General features: G+C 42.6%; 1 protein-coding gene across 5 annotated transcripts in view; it reads left to right on the forward strand.

Moving 5' to 3' along the window:
• The window catches only part of emid1 (EMI domain containing 1), a 323,148-nt gene that overhangs the window by 280,922 nt on the left and 25,454 nt on the right, over positions 1–16,772 (forward strand). For 4 of the 5 annotated variants that reach the window (XM_068005893.1, XM_068005895.1, XM_068005898.1 and 1 more), the window contains 4 exons: positions 6,403–6,495; positions 7,774–7,826; positions 8,134–8,196; positions 11,484–11,528. In XM_068005893.1, the coding sequence (XP_067861994.1) occupies positions 6,403–6,495; positions 7,774–7,826; positions 8,134–8,196; positions 11,484–11,528 (254 nt within the window). Of the gene's footprint in view, positions 1–6,402; positions 6,496–7,773; positions 7,827–8,133; positions 8,197–10,796; positions 11,273–11,483; positions 11,529–16,772 lie in introns of those variants that run through there. The other variant, XM_068005897.1, reaches the window with a different exon arrangement.

The following is a 16,772-nucleotide window of genomic DNA, read 5'->3' on the forward strand; positions in this document are numbered from 1 at the left end:
AACCTCATTTATTTTATTAAATGTTTTTAACCTTCTACAACTTCAGAACAGGGCATGTGCTGGTCTATGGTGAACAGCAGTGGCCTTAACAGCACCATAAGTCAGTCACTATAATGTGCAGCCACCCGTCAGCTGGCTTATATCTCATTGATTGGATGACCTCTTTATCTAAAACATTTCTATTCAAGTGTTTAAAATATATTTAGTCAATACAGAACACATGTTTGAGTAACAGATTGATTTAACAATGCATTTTGGAAGTAAGAATACGAAAAAGACATACACTTTAAATGGTAAAATTTTAAGTTTACTCAGAGTGGTGAGAATATGGAATTCTCTACCACATGGAGTGGTTGAGGCGAATAGCATAGATGCATTTAAGGGAAAGCTAAATAAGTACATGAGGGAGAAAGGAATAGAAGGATATGTTGATAGTGAGATAAAGTAAGGTGGGAGGGGGGCCCGTATGGAGCATAAACACTGGCATAGACCATTTGGGTCAAATGGCCTGTTTTTGTGCTGTGAATTCTATATAAATGGAGTGGAGGAGCAGAGGAACCTTGTTGCGCAGACGCAGGTCATTAAAGGTGACAGCGCACGTGTTACAAGTTTGGAGTCTTGCTGTAGATTTTCTGTCGGAGACAGCGGCTCTGGTCACTCCTGTGAGCAATTTGAGCTTTTTATGTTTTGGAGGTGTGCCCGTACTGCCCAATATCTAGCTGTTCTATTGCATGACCCAGTGGTATAACAACAGGGCCCCCTTGTGATCTGAAATGGGCTCAATTTTGAAATGGTGGCGGGATGGCAACAGGGGGGTGAAGGTGCGCGTGGCAAACCCGAATAAAAAAAAAATTACCGTTTCCGACGCGATCGCAATTTATGGTGATTGAAGTTGTTTCCAGGTTTCGCGCCTGGCAGCCAGCCTGATTGACAGGAGCTGCAACACTGAGTGGGGGAGGGGGAGAGAAAGAGAAAGACATCATCTGGCGCTGGAACAGAGAGTGGAGGGTGCTGAAGATTGAGAGGGGAGAGGGGGGAAATTGGGGGTGGGGGAGACATTGGAGGCTGAGAGGGACATCGGAGAAGGAGATATTGGGGGGAGAGGGGGACATCAGATGGGGGGACATCGGAGCAGGGGGTTGCAGGTGACATCGTTCGAAAGGTAGGTTTATTTTGTTTTTTAACTTTGTGCAGTGGTTTTTGAATTTAATTTATTTAGTTTATTTTTGCCTGATCCAGCCCAGGCATGAATCGGAAGCAGTGAGAAAGCCTCACAGTTAAGTTTAAAATCAGTTTAACTATCTACTATGTCAGAAATAAGGTACTTAAATACCTCAATGAAGTACATTTGGTTCTTTAACTATCATCCCGCTGGCTTTAATTGCCAGTGGGACTTCCACATTCGGGAAGTGCGTGCACACACAGGCGCATCTATGGGAAACCCGGAAGTCGGCGGGTTGGGGCCGGCTTCCTACCCGCTCAGGAATTTCCTGATTTTCGCAGCCCCAATGCACCCGCAATTTTATTTGAAAATCGGGGCCCATGTATTTTGCATGTGCTCCCTGTGTGCTTCCATCATTTTGGAGGCAGACCAAGGAAATTCTGGGTAAGATGAGGCCAGAACAAAACGTGAAGCTTTTTTACTTTTCAGAAAGTAAGTGAACACAGAGCAACAGCTATGATCAAACTCACTTATTTCAATTCTTACAACTTAGGAACATTGGAACTGCTAGATGAAAAAAAGATCTAGTTTGCCTTCTACCATCCTGGTAGTCGCACAATACAACGATAATAGAGTTGTTGACTAATCATAGAAATCAATCTCTATCAATTAGTCTGCAACAGAGCCAGTCATAATGCAAGGAAAACCCCAGTGGTGGAAAGTTTTGGGAACCATAGGTCCAAAGCCACCTGTTCCTCCCAAGCACGCTACACTTACCGTATTTCATGTGATATTGCATAATGTAAAATAATGAACACACTAAGTTCCCCACATCAGTGGGTCGTCTTGTTGACTTAAACAAAATAACTTATAGCTATACTCCTGCAACCCAACCTTATGAGACTGGATTGAAGCCTTTTCTGTTTAAAATATCATTTTAGAGTATGTTTATGTCCCTATTTTTATCTTTCTATGCTCACAACCAGAGGGAAGGTCCTAGTCCAGACAACATTGCTGAGGGACTAGGGACCTCCCAGCACAATGGGGGGTGAAATCAGTCTTAGTGTAAAACAGGCAATAGTGAATTGGCAGTCTGTCTTACACCCCACCTGATTTTCTTTTCCATTTAAGCCAATTAATTATCACCTATTTTGTGCTACCACCAAAGACCAGTTTCACCCACAGTATGATTGGGGTGTTTATGAATTCTAAGACAGGCGAATGAATTGCTTATTATCTTTGGGGAAACAACTGCAATGCCTAGCTTATTAACATTTTAACCATCTTTCATTTCAATGCTTTTTTTAAAAACTGATATGAATACTTTTTTGCTTTAAAATTCCAACATTTAAATATTCTGCAAACATCATTGAGATAAGTGGCCAGTTAATCTGTTTTGGTAGTTTTGGTCAAGGGAAGAATGTTGACCAGGAAACTGGGAGAACTACTTGCTCTTCGAATAAGTGCCATAGATCTCTTACATCCATCAGAACAGGTAGACGGAAGATGTAGTTTCTTAGATTGGACTTTGGGCCTTCTTGTAGGGCTCTGTCTGGCTCAGCCATTTCCTTTACTAACTGAGTTATTGGGAAATATTGGGTACCCTATTACAGAAAAGATATTTAAAAAATGGAAAAGGTGCTGCAGAGATTCACTAGGATGTTGCCGATATAAAGAGAGAACTTGGGGATTTTTTTAAAAACTAGAGCTGAGAAAGTTAAGGATGACCTGATGGAGAGCTTCAAGATTATGAAGGGTTATGATAGGGTAAATATGGATTGATTGTTTCCACTGGTCAGTGAGACAGTAGCAAGAGGGTGCAATTTCAAGGTAATCACCAGTAATTTTCGTTGGGTTCTCAAATTCTCCTGCTTTAACTTTGGCACGAGATCAGTAGAACCTCGGAGGAACAACGTAATGTGTAGTTTATACTGTTTCTCTGGGATTTCTGCCGATCTTCCACTGAAGTTACAGTAGGTCATTGGGGGACCCCTGTAGAAATTCTACCCCACTGAACAGAAAAAGGAATTAAAGAATAGGTTAGAAAAAAAATCTTTATACAGAGGCAGGTTAGAATGTGGAATAATGTGCCTTAAGTTTTGTTGAAGCAGAGTCCGTACGTACCTTTGAAAGGGAATTAGATAGTTGCTTGACAAAAGGGAATATTGAAGAGTATAAGGAGTGAGCAGAAGGTGACTCCTGTGGAGAAAAATACTGTGTGTTAACTTCATGGGCAAAATGTGCTGTAATATTCTATGATTCTATGAAATGCAGACTTATGTCATTGCTTTTCATTATATTGTGCAGTGCACATAGTTTTAGCAGTAAATGTTCTTACAAATTTAATTTATTTTAAAGTATCTCATCACGCAATAGATGACCACTCTGCCACATCGTGTCCTAAGATGAAACTTATTAAAATAGATCCAGCATTAGACGAAGCATGTTGTCCTCTTGTGGCAAGTCAATATTTGGCTATAATTATGTCATTCACAGAAAGAATGCTGAACATAATAAGTGTACTGTTTTGTGACTCATCAGTTCATGTGTTTGCTCCTGGCACATTAAGAAATCTTGTAGACTGTTCTGTGCTACCTTAACATTGTGGGGTAGAAATTCTATGGAGGCTCTCCTGCTCTGCTTCCATAACTTCGGTGGAAGATCATTAGGCTTACACAGCCATTTACACCGTTTCTCCAGGGTTTCCGCTGAAGTTACAGTGGGAGATTAGGACAGCCCTCTGCCCTTCTATGTCTATATAATTGGTCAGCTGCCTTAATGGCTCAGTTGGTAAGTTTACTCCTCAACAATCTGGAACTGCTACAATCTGACATCAGTAGTAGGGAAAATGCTGGCATCTATTATTTAGGACGTAGTAACAAGACACTTAGAAAATCATAATATGATTAGGCAGAGTCGATGCAGTTTTATGAAAGAGAAATCGTGTTTGCAAATCTATTGGAGTTTTTTCAGGGTGTAACTAGCAGGGTAGATAAGAGGGAGCTCAGTGGATGTGGTATATTTAGATTTTCAAAAGGCATTCGATAAGGTGCCACATAAGGTTGTTACACAGTATTGGGGCTCATGGGATTGGGGGTAATATATTAGCATGGATTGAGGATTGGTTAATGGACAGAAAACAAAGAGTAGGAATTAACGGGTCATTTTGGGTTGGCAGGTTGTAACTAACTAGTGGGGTGCCGCAGGGATCAGTGCTTGGGCCTCAACTATTTACAATCTATATTAATGACTTAGATGAAGGGACTGAGTGTAATGTATCCAAGCTTGCTGACGATACAAAGCTAATTATAAACAATTTTACAACACCAAGTTATAGTCCAACAAATTTATTTTAAATTCCACAAGCTTTCGGAGGCTTCCTCCTTCCTCAGGTGAATGGTGTGGAAAGGCACCTGAGGAAGGAGGAAGCCTCCGAAAGCTTGTGGAATTTAAAATAAATTTGTTGGACTATAACTTGGTGTTGTAAAATTGTTTACAATTGTCAACCCCAGTCCATCACCGGCATCTCCACATCATGGATACAAAGCTAGGTGGGAAAGTAAGCTGTCAGGAGGACACAGAGTCTGCAAAGGGATATAAACAGGTTAAGTGAGTGGGCAAGAAGGTGGCAGATGGAGTATAGTGTGGGGAAATGTGAGGTTATTCACTTTGGTAAGAAAATTGAAAAATGGAATATTTTCTAAATGGTGAGAAATTATTAAATGTTGGTGTTCAGAAGGATTTGGGTGTCCTTGTACATGAAACACAGAAAGTTAACATGCGGGTACAACAAGCAATTAGGAAGGCAAATGGTATGTTGGCCTTTATTGCAAGGGGGTTGGAGTACAAGAGTAAGGAAGCCTTGCTGCAACTGTACAGGGCTTTGGTGAGACCACACCTGGAGTACTGTGTACAGTTTTGGTCTCCTTACCTAAGGAAGAATATACTTACCTTAGAGGCGTGCAACAAAGGTTCACTGGATTGATTCCTGGGATGAGAGGGTTGTCCTATGAGGAAAGATTGAGTAGAATGGGCCTATAATCTCTGGAGTTTAGAAGAATGAGAAGTGATCTCATTGAAACTTATAAGATTCTGAGAGGGCTTGACAGGGTAGATGCTGAGAGAATGTTTCCCCTGGCTGGAGAGTCTAGAACTAGGGGACATAGTCTCAGGATAAAGGATCGGACATTTAGGGCTGAGATGAGGTGGAATTTCTTCACTCAGAGGGTCGTGAATATTTGGAATTCTCTACCTCAGAGGGCTGTGGATGCTCAGTCGTTGAATGTATTCAACACTGAGATCGATAGAATTTTGAACTCTAAGGGAATCAAGGGATATGGGGATCTGGCGGGAAAGTGGAGTTGAGGTCGAAAATCAGCCATGGATCTTAATGAATACGGAGCAGGCTCGAGGGGCCGTATGGCCTACTCCTGCCCCTGCTTCGTATGTAACAAACTAGGAAGACCTAAGATTCAATCCATTGTTTGTGCTGAGTTAGCTGATCTCAGCCACTCTAAAATGGTCTCAGTGCCTCTGGCTAGAGAAGGAAAAAATCTGCCAGAAATATTTTTGCTCATGATTGCTGCCCAGTGACTCCTCCTGGAAGGTGCACAGGGTGAGGACAAAATTGGGCTTGGCTCTAATACCCTAATAATGAAATCATGTACCAGCACTTGCTGTCTAGACCTGTAATGAAGGATGGCCTCTTGGGCAAGGAACCGGAGGATGGCTAGTGCCCATGGACCCATATCCCCGTGTCTTCAACAAAAACATTAACAATAACTTGCATTTATATAGCACCTTTAACATAGTAAAACATCCCAAGGTGCTTCAGAGGAGTATTATCAAACAGAATTTGACTCCGAGTCACATGAGAAGATATCAGGACAGGTGACCAAAAGCTTGGTCAAAGAGGTAGGTTTTAAGGAGTGTCTTAAAGGAGAAGTGATAGGTAGAGAGTTGGAGGGAATTTCAGAGCTTAGGGCCTGGGCAGCTGAAGACATGGCCACCAATGGTGGAACGATGAAAATCAGGGATGCGCAAGAGGCCATAATTGGAGGAGCTCAAAGAAGGGGAGAAATTTAGAAAGGCAAAAAAACATGTTGGCTATTTTCACAATCTCCGAACCAAACATTTAGGTTGAGACGCATAAGATTTTAGCAAAACACATTTATATTTGTGTGAAAAATAAGTTGTCCAAACTGTATTGTCTGTAATAGTAATGGTACCTTTCTTTGCAGCAGGTGACTCCGTCTTGTCAAATACCTTCACAGATACAGTTGTAACTGGTGTTCGTGGGCCTCCAGGACCACCTGGACCAGTGGGACCTGTTGGTAAGTTTTACACTCTGAGACATTTAATTTTAGATTTTTTTAATTGAACAATCCACCATATCCATGAAATTCTATCACTTCATCCATAATTGTCCAGGAATGAAAGAAGGTGAGGGTGGTAGGACAGGACACTGCCATGGTAACAGTTATGGGTCAGTTCCGTCATTTCACTGTGCAGCAAGTCTCTAATGCTGGCTGTGTCTTTCAGTGGATGCTTGAGACTTCCCTGCAGGGAAACTGGAGGAGGATGGTCAATCTGAGCAGCCTTTGTACACTTTCTAATGGCTAGCTTAGTTAGCAGAACCTTGGGCAGGAGGCTTCTTGTCTGCCAATGCAAGAGGGGCAATAGTGAAGAAAAATAAAATTGGAGGTAAAGAGGAAAATGGATCCTTTTTTAAAAAATTGTAACATTATATGCATAATATTTATCTATGGATTTTAATTTTAATTTTCACATCAGGTAGAATAAAAATTAAATTTATGTGAATGTGAAAATATCAACTGCCATGCATAGCACTCCAGTGACATTAAAATAATTGCAAAATATTGGGACCTTACATCCTTACCTTCTTAAACTTTATCATCTACAGCTGTGGATCACTGGAAAGATCTAATAATATTTTTTTATATTGGAAAAGAAACAAATTAAATAAAAATTCTACATTTAATAATGAAGTTCATTTTACAATCTACTCATGAAAAATATATTTATGATACGCATGCCCTTTAGCACTTCGTAATTATACTGCTTCATACTTGTGAAATAAACCCAATTGTGCACTGCTACCAATGGGACCAATTTTCAGTTTCAGCAGACGTTGGTTGGGGGGGGGTGGTGGTGGGTTAGGTAGGTGGGTAGGTGGAGCGTGCCCAATGTCACTGGAGAAAGGCACGCCCAATTTTCATCACCAAGCCCCAATACTATTCTGTCGGCCAGCTACTTGTGCATTTCGAAGAGCTCACTGAGCAGAGAGGTCCAGAAATCCAACAGCTCTGGTGGAGAGCCCAGCCAGTGCAGGTAGGATAAAGGCGGGTGGGTGGGGGGGAGCAATCCCAGAGGAGGGCCATGGCGTGGCATGTGTATGCACTGATACTTCAGCAATTTTGGAGGAAGGATATAAAGAACATTGCTTCTGATTGCTGTGCCTGCTCCTTCTCTGGGATATAATTTGCATTTTATCTTTATCTAGTAGTCAATAATATTTCGAAAGTTTGAATATGATGTCTGATTTAGGCATTGGCACATATTAAACATACACTTTTGTTGAAAATGTTTAGGTTCACCTGGACGACAAGGACCCATTGGACCTCCTGGGCCTCCTGGGAAAGATGTAAGTCATTGCAAAAATGGAGTGGAAATAATTCATGTTATTTTAGTGGACAAATAATTTAAATTTCACATTATACCCATTCGTGTCCACATTGTTTTAGTTGGTGTTCTTATTGGCTTTACTTTCACAGACTCAAAAAATATAATTGGAACTTGCATGAAGGGACTTTGCCTTCATAAATCAGAAGCTATTAATGCCGAATATGATAACTTCATAGTGAGAGAAATGTAGGTTACAAATACAGTATTTGAAACCAATTTTTTCTGGCCTTGCTTTTCTAAAAAAAAACATACTTTGTTTTGCTTAGGGATTGACTGGTCGGTCAGGTTTACCAGGACCAGAAGGACCTAAAGGTGAAAAAGGAGACAGAGTAAGTTGCAGACATGTTCATGAGGTTGGAGTAGGACATGTGTGATGTACTAGAATGTACTTATAAGCCCACAAAGTAATTTATTTTATAGCTACTTCTATGAGATAAGAAACAAGATTCCAGGGAAGTAAATAGTATAAATGGTTCATGAGAAATATTGTGGGAAGATGGGATTGTCATCAACTAAAACAAACTGTAGACATGCATTTCTAGGAATGACATATCTTCCCACACCTGCACCATCACCTGAGGAGTCCCACAAGGATCTATCCTTGGCCCACTTCTCTTTTGAATCTACATGCTACCTATTGGCAACATCATCCACAGACATGGGGTCAGCTTCCACATGTATGCAGAGCTAAGCGATCCCATGACCAAGGAATCGGGTCAAAGCTCAACCCAAAACATCAGATCAGGTCAAAGCTCTGCAACCCTGCCACATGCAGTTGTCCAGAGAGGAGGAAGTTCCACAAATATCCGCATTCTCAATGATGGTAGAGCCCAGCACGTGAGTGCAAAAGACAAGGCTGAAACGTTTGCAACCATCTTCAGCCAGAAGTGCCGAATAGATGATCCTTCTCGGCCTCCTCCTAAAGTCCTTGCCGTCACAGATGCCAGTTTTCAGCCAATTTGATTCAGTCCACATTGCATCAAGAAACGGCTGAGTACACTGGACACAGCAAAGGCTACGGGCCCCGACAACATCCCGGCTATAGTGCTGAAAACCTGTGCTCCAGAACTAGCCGTGCCCTTAGCTAAGCTGTTCTAATACAGCTATAACACTGGCATCTACCCGACAATGTGGAAAATTGTCCAGGCATGTCTTGTCCACAAAAAACAGGACAAATCCAACCCAGTCAAAATCCTGGAACTCCCTTCCTAACAGCATTTTGCGAGTACTTTCACCATAGGGACTTCAGCGATTCAAGTACGACCATCACCACCGTCTCAACAGCAACTAGGGATGGGCACTAAATGCCAGCATTACTAGCGATGCCCACATCCTAAAGAATGATTTTTTAAAAAGGGCCGGGGACAATTAAAGAGGAGTGTTGCAATGGAGGGACAAAATTAATGAAAGCCCTTAAAGGCTCCAAAAGGTATCTCTACCCACCAAGCAGCTTTTTCCAATACTGAAATGGCAGCGATTGAGAAGTGACCACCAAAATTGAACTCCCTACCTGCAGTCTTGAGGCCACAGCTGACTGGTTCTATTACTGGCTGTGGCAGCTTTATGGTGTATGTTAGCAGCAGGTGTTGTTACAGAAGAAGGCATCTGACTCTGCTGACCCAGGTCCTGTGGAGACATTTCTCCACAGCAGTTGACCAGTAAGTGAAACAATGCCTAGCACAAAGGAAGATGGTAGTGGTTGTTGGAGGCCAATCATCTCAGCCCCAGGGCATTGCTGCAGGAGTTCCTCAGGGCAGTGTCCTAGGCCCAACCATCTTCAGCTGCTTCATCAATGACCTTCCCTCCATCATAAGGTCAGAAATGGGGATATCCGCTGATGATTGCACAGTGTTCAGTCCCATTCGCAACCCCTCAAATAATGAAGCAGTCCGAGCCCGCATGCAAGATCTGGACAACATCCAGGCTTGGGCTCATAAGTGGCAAGTAACATTCGCGCCAGACAAGTGCCAGGCAATGACCATCTCCAACAAGAGAGAGTCTAACCACCTCCCATTGACATTCAACGGCATTACCATCGCCGAATCCCCCACCATCAACATCCTGGGGGTCACCATTGAAACTTAACTGGACCAGCCATATAAATACTGTGGCTACAAGAGCATGTCAGAGGCTGGGTATTCTGCGGCAAGTGACTCACCTCCTGACTCCCCAAAGCCTTTCCACCATCTACAAGGCACAAGTCAGGATTGTGATGGAATACTCTCCACTTGCCTGGATGAGTGCAGCTCCAATAATACTCAAGAAGCTCAACACCATCCAGGACAAAGCAGCCCACTTGATTGGCACCCCATCCACCACCCTAAACGTTCACTCCCTTCACCACCGGCACACAGTGGCTGCAGTGTGTACCATCCACAGGATGCACTGCAGCAACTCACCAAGGCTTCTTCAACAGCACCTCCCAAACCCGTGACCTCTACCACTTAGAAGGACAAGAGCAGCAGGCACATGGGAACAACACCACCTGCACGTTCCCCTCCAAGTCACGCACTATCCCGACTTGGGAATATATCGCCGTTCCTTCATCGTCGCTGGGTCAAAATCCTGGAACTCCCTTCCTAACAGCACTGTGGGAGAACCTTCACCACACGGACTGCAGCGATTCAAGAAGGCGGCTCACCACCACCTTCTCAAGGGCAATTAGGGATGGGCAATAAATGCCAGCCTTGCCAGCGACGCCCACATCCCATGAATGAATTTTAAAAAACATGATTTGTAGCATCTTGGCGGGTGCAGCCAATTGCCTTTTCTAGATAAACCAATAAGGAGACATTGGGTTGCCCCAATGTCATAAAACAAGAAACAAACAAAAGTGCCCCCTTTTTAGAAGGGCACAATTAATAAAGAACTAAACCATTACGAAGAAAACAAAGAAAACTTATAAACTTAAATAATAATGTTGTTGCAGGTATCCTAGTATTCACTCCAGTCCCTACGGTGCCCACCGGTCGCGGAAGGCCTCAAGCACACTGGCGAACACCGCATTCTCCTTCTCCAGGGCCACCCTGGTGCGGACAAGACCGTGGAAGAGAGGCAGGCAGCCAGAGCGACCACCCCCATGGGCCGCATCCAACCTGGACCTGTAGATAGCACCTTGGCCAGGCCCAGGAGCAGACCCACGAGGAGGTCCTTCGACTTGCCAGCCCCCCACCGCGCTGATTATCATCCCAGCATATCTTCTTTCATGTAGTACCCTGTAAAACATGATTTGCTGTGATTGGAATGCCTCTGTCAAATTATCCAGTTCCACATTATTTAAATATTCCAATAAAGATCCCTCCAGTTTCAGACAGGAGCTTCACGCGTGTGTGTGTGGAGTTGAAAATCACATGTCATCAATGCCACACATTCCCACAAATTTGTTAGGTTGCCGCTTGCAGAGAAAAAGAGTCATTTTTTTTTAATAAAAGACAAGTTTCCAGTCCTAAAAGTTGACTTAGCTTTTCTCTTTCTTGTCAAACAGTCACATATTTCCAAATCTAATTTGTGTCATCGGCTGTTGCAAGAACTAATTTTAAAATAACAAATTTTAACTCTGTAGCTGTTTGATTAATGGCTTCAATATGAACAAAATTTGTGTTTTTAACTCAATCAGGGCATGTCTGGATATCCTGGAGAAAGAGGTTTCAGCGGAGAAACAGTAAGTTGTGCTGCCAGTTTTCACACATCTCAAATCTTCATGACTGACTGATACATTTATTTCATCTATTTTTTAACCCAGTTAATATATTTATATATGTTGACTTGTAAAGGTACTGTTATCTGAAACATATCGGGGGGAAATATTCATTCGCGCCTAAAAACGGGCCTGCAGGGAATGATCCCTGAATCACCTGAGTGGATAGACCTGAGATGTACCCAATCGGGCCTCATTCTCATCGAATTGGCAAACTGTAGATACCTAATGGGTGTCCCCAAGCAGCTCGCTGGAGCAGAGGCCTCGAAGATTGGGCCGCTTCAGCTCCACGTTCAGGTGAATATTTTTAACAAACATACCTTTTTGATGGCAGCCTGCAGCGGTCCCCTTAAGGATGTCCTGTTGGGCCACATGTAGACCCAATACTTCTGAATGGTACTGATACCAGTACTGGCTGCGTCAGGGCAAACCAATATTGCAGAACGGGCTTCAAGTAGGCAAAAAAATTTATTGAAGGGTGTAAATTTATGCAGAAAAAAAACAAATCAGCAGATAATGAGCAATACACCACGTAACTTTACCAGTAAAATAAACCATTTTGTGAGACCAAAACAACAAAGCACTTCAAAAGTCTGAGAGCCCTTTCAACTCATACTTGGATGACTGTAACAAAGGTACTTAACTCCATGTCTCACCGCTGCAATGTAGAATTCTGTCTCACCACTGCGCTGTAGAGTTATACAGTTAAAACAAGTGAGCTGCTTTCACCTCAGAATAAAGAGACAATGAAGTGGGATGCTCACAATCCCGTGTTAGTGATCACTGACAATTAGGGCTATAAATTGGGCCACGTAGCACCTGTTTTGTAGGCGCTACATGGCCAGTGTGACGTGCGCTGGACGCCATCTTGGTAAAGGCATTTGCGCACGCGCAGATAACGAAGGCCAGCAGCATGTAAAGTAGGGAGAATGTGCGGTAGATCAGTATACAATACTGATTTAAAGCGGCAGATGTGATTTTGGAACTCAACACTCCACCTTGGAACTTAACCTCGCACAGCTGAACAGATCGTAAACCGCATGGAGAACCCCCCACCAGCACTATTTAAAGGGACCATGCAAGATTTACAGGTTAGTTGCTGGATTATTGATTCTGGCTGCTGATGCATTCGTACCTGTTTTTGGAGGTCTCCTATGCTTGAATACTAGGACTAGGAGACATAGCCTAAAAATTAGAACCAGAACTTGCATGAGTGAAGTTAGGAAATGCTTCCACACATAAAGGATGGTAGAAGTTTGGAACGCTCTTTTGTAAATGGCAGTTGATGCTAGCTCAATTGTGAATTTTAAATCTGAGATTGATAAATTTTTGTTAACCAAAGGTATTAAGGGATATGGGGCTAAGGCAGGCATATGGAGTTAGGTCACAGATCAGCCATGATCTCATTGAATGGCGGAACAGGCTTAAGAGGCTAAATGACCTATTCTTGTTCCTATTTTCCTATGCTAATAATAAAGTTTCAATACTCTACAGGGTGTGGGCTGGCTAGCTGACAGGCAACAGCAAGGCCACGGGCAAAGCTGCCAGTGTGTCTGAACTGTGAGTTGTGGGTGTGCAGCTTGCAACAGTGGTAATGTGTAATGGTGAGAGGAAGCATTTGATTGGAAGAGTTGAGTACTGATGGAAAGAGTTTGTTGGTATGTGGGTGATGGGGGGGTGTAGTGCATGGAGCAGTGGATGCAGCTAGTGGTGCAGTTGGTAGGAGACGCCATTTGACAGTTGACCTCATTCACCTTGACCACTCGTGTCAAAGCATTGAACTTCTTCCTGCACTGAATCCATGTTCCTGATGCTATGTGCCTGGCATTGACTTCGTCCACTACTGCCTCCCGCTGCCTCTTGAGCATATGCCTCTTGTCCCCCTGCGGATGTAGGATACCCCTCCTTCTGTCCACCTGTTGCACCCAGGCCACTAGTCCATCAGCAGAGAACCTTGGTCCATGCTCTCTCACAAACTCAGATCGGCAGATTAGTGAGGTCTGTCATGCAGATTGGAGGATGTGGGATTTAGTAGTGCGCAACCTTTATTCAATGTTTTAACATAACTCAACAGTTTGTAATCATAAGGATGGGACCTGCGTCTGTGTTTTACATGTGCGATGTCTGATCTCCATTCAGACTCCGTGCGGACCCATATCTTATATTTTGCAAATAAGAGGTGCAGTCTGCCTTTACGTCATGCAGGCTGCCTTTATGTGATGCTAGCCACTCGCGTGATATCGGGGCCCCCCTGCTGGTGAGCAGCCACTCAACAGCGTAGCTAAGCCTGGCTGTTCACAGATATGAGGTAAACGAATGTTATGTGCTGCCTGCATCTCAACGACCGGGCATGGGTTAATCGCACACCATGACTCCTGCGCCTGGTTTCGGGTGTTATCCAATTTAAACACCCCCCCCCCCTCCCAGTGTCTACATTACGCAAGAATTACTAATGTTGGCGCAATATGCACCCAGACAACTATTGTGAAACAAAGCTTATTTTTGATGGCTCCATCATTAGGGATAACGACTAAGTCTGTAAGTTTGCATTCTATGACATCAGTCTGACAGGCATCTACAAACAAAATCACCACTATCCTTGAAAGGATCCATAATTTGGTAAGTATAGTTACATTTTCAATGAGATGAAAATCAGGCAGGTTCTAAAGTAGATGGGCAATCTGATCCTCAAGATTATCACTCAGGCAGTGAAAGTAAAAATGACCCCCATTTTCTTTTAGCAGCCTTGTACTCAAACTCTTTCTTCTATTTCATATGTTTGTTTATTTTTTGCTTTATAAGAAAAGGTCAATCGCCCTCTTGTGGATTATCTCTCCCATCGTGCTATCTAATCTGAATTTACTTTGTGTTCCTTTTTTTTCTCACTTATTTTGCTCCTTCCTGTTTTTCTAGAAATTGTGTTTTTTTTTTAGTTTCCTCTTTTTATTAAGAAGCAAAATACTGTGGTTGCTGGAAATCTCAAATAAAAACAGAAAATACTGGAAATACTCAGCAGGTCAGGCAGCATCTGTGGAGAATGAAACTGTGTTAACATTTCAGGTCAAAACCTTTCATCAGAACTGGAAGAAGTGAAAGAGTTAAGAGTTTTTAAGCATGATGTGTAGATGCCGGTGATGGACTGGGGTGGACAAATGTAAGGAATCTTACAACACCAGGTTATAGTCCAACAATTTTATTTTAAAATCACAAGCTTTTGGAGATTATCCCCTTCGTCAGGTGAGTGACGAAGGGGGTAATCACCTGACGAAGGGGATAATCTCCGAAAGCTTGTGATTTTAAAATAAAATTGTTGGACTATAACCTGGTGTTGTAAGTTTTTAAGCAAGTACAGAGTCAGGGAAAGGGGTTGGGGGGAGGGAGAGGAAGGGAAGAAAGAACAAAAGAGAAGGTCTGTGATAGGGTGAAGGCAAGAGTGATTAAATGACAAAAGGGATGATGGTGCAAGGCAAGGAGGGTGGTAATGGGACATGTAAAGAAAAAAAGATGGGTCTAGATGGGTCAAGACCCATCTTTTGTTTCTTAACCTGTCCCATTACCACCCTCCTTGCCTTGTACCATCATCCCTTTTGTCACTTAATCACTCCTGCCTTCCACCCTATCGGAGACCTTCCCTTCTGTTCTTTCCTCCCTACCCCCCTTTCCCTGGCTCTGTATTTGCTTAAAAACTGTTAAATCTTTAACTTCTCCCAGTTCTGACGAAAGGTCATCGACCTGAAACGTTAACTCTGTTTCCTTCTCCAAAGATGCTGCTGATTATTTCCAGCATTTTCTGTTTTTATTTCCTCTTTTTTTAAATCTTTCTAGGTCTGATCAAGATGAGGGATATTTGGGATCAGAACATTAATTCCACTCTTTGCACCCAAGCATTCTCAGGTCAGGTATAGCGCAGGTTAAATGTAGAGTAAAGTTCCTCCTACTCTGCCTCAACGTCAACCTCAGAAAAATACACAGGTGTAACATCTCTATTTCCTTCCAGCCAGCTCGATCATCTCAACGTCCTCGCTGATTGACTCAATTCACTCACGATGCTTTCAAATGGCAGAAGATTGTGCTTGAGCCAGATTGCAGGGGTGAAAGGACATAGAAGGATATTCAGATAGGGTTAGATAACGTAGGGTGGGAGGAGGCTCGTGTGGAGCATAAACACTGGCACAGATCAGTTGGGCTGAATGGCCTGTTTCTGTGCTGTAAATTGTATGTAATGTATAATCCCACAATGCGCTCTACGTTTCCTCCATTCTAGAGTAGCCTATTTTTGTTTAGATGGAATAGAAATTTTCTTTTGCACTTTTTAGCACCGTTTCCTTCCTTCCTGCTGCCTATGGGGTGTTAACAGATTCAGTTATTACTTTCCACTTCCTCTTTTGTTGTATTTTTCTCTTACATTCTGCAATTCTTGTTAAATAAAAATTCTGCTGCTTTATTTCCTGTGGAAGCTTATTACTCCAATGTTTGACTTTCCCTGGCCTCAGTGAAAGCTCTTATATACTCGGGAAATGTTTTATTCATGTATTTTACATAATAACAATTAGATTGTGGAAGTTGGCAGTGGTTCACTATAGTTTGTGTGCTGAGCATTCAAACCAGATCACTGTATATATCTTTGAACCAGGATTTCATATCATAGAATCATACAGCACAAAAGGAGACCATTCGGCCCATCATGCTTGTGCCGTCTCTTTGAAAGAGCTATTCAATTAGTCCCACTCCCCTGCTCTATCCCCATAGCCCTGCAAATGTTTCTTTTTCTAGTATGTATTCAGTTTCCTTTTGGAGTGGTATGGATGCATCAGGAATGGGATTGAATGCAAAGTAGCTTGCCACATTGCCCTGGATCATGTATAATTTACCTGAAGTTTGCTGTATTTATTTTTACTATTCTTTTTCTCATTAATTTTGTCCACTTCTTGCTGTTTTATTCCAGATTCCCATCATTTGTAGTTTTTATTATATAAAAGATATAGCTGCATTAGAAGGGGTACAGAAAAGAGCAACAGGATTGATCCCAAGTGTAAAAGGGAGAGCCTTGAGGAGAGATTGGAGAAGTTTAAGGTGTACAGTCGAAAGGAAAGGATGGTTTTGGGGTAGCCTTATCAAGCTACATAAAATATTATTGAACGATGTGTATAAGGTAAACCAGAATGTTAATTCAAAGTACACCAAAAAATGTAGGCTATCAAGGACAAA

This window comes from Heptranchias perlo, chromosome 25 (assembly GCF_035084215.1).
Source record: "Heptranchias perlo isolate sHepPer1 chromosome 25, sHepPer1.hap1, whole genome shotgun sequence".
Lineage (NCBI taxonomy): Eukaryota > Metazoa > Chordata > Chondrichthyes > Hexanchiformes > Hexanchidae > Heptranchias > Heptranchias perlo.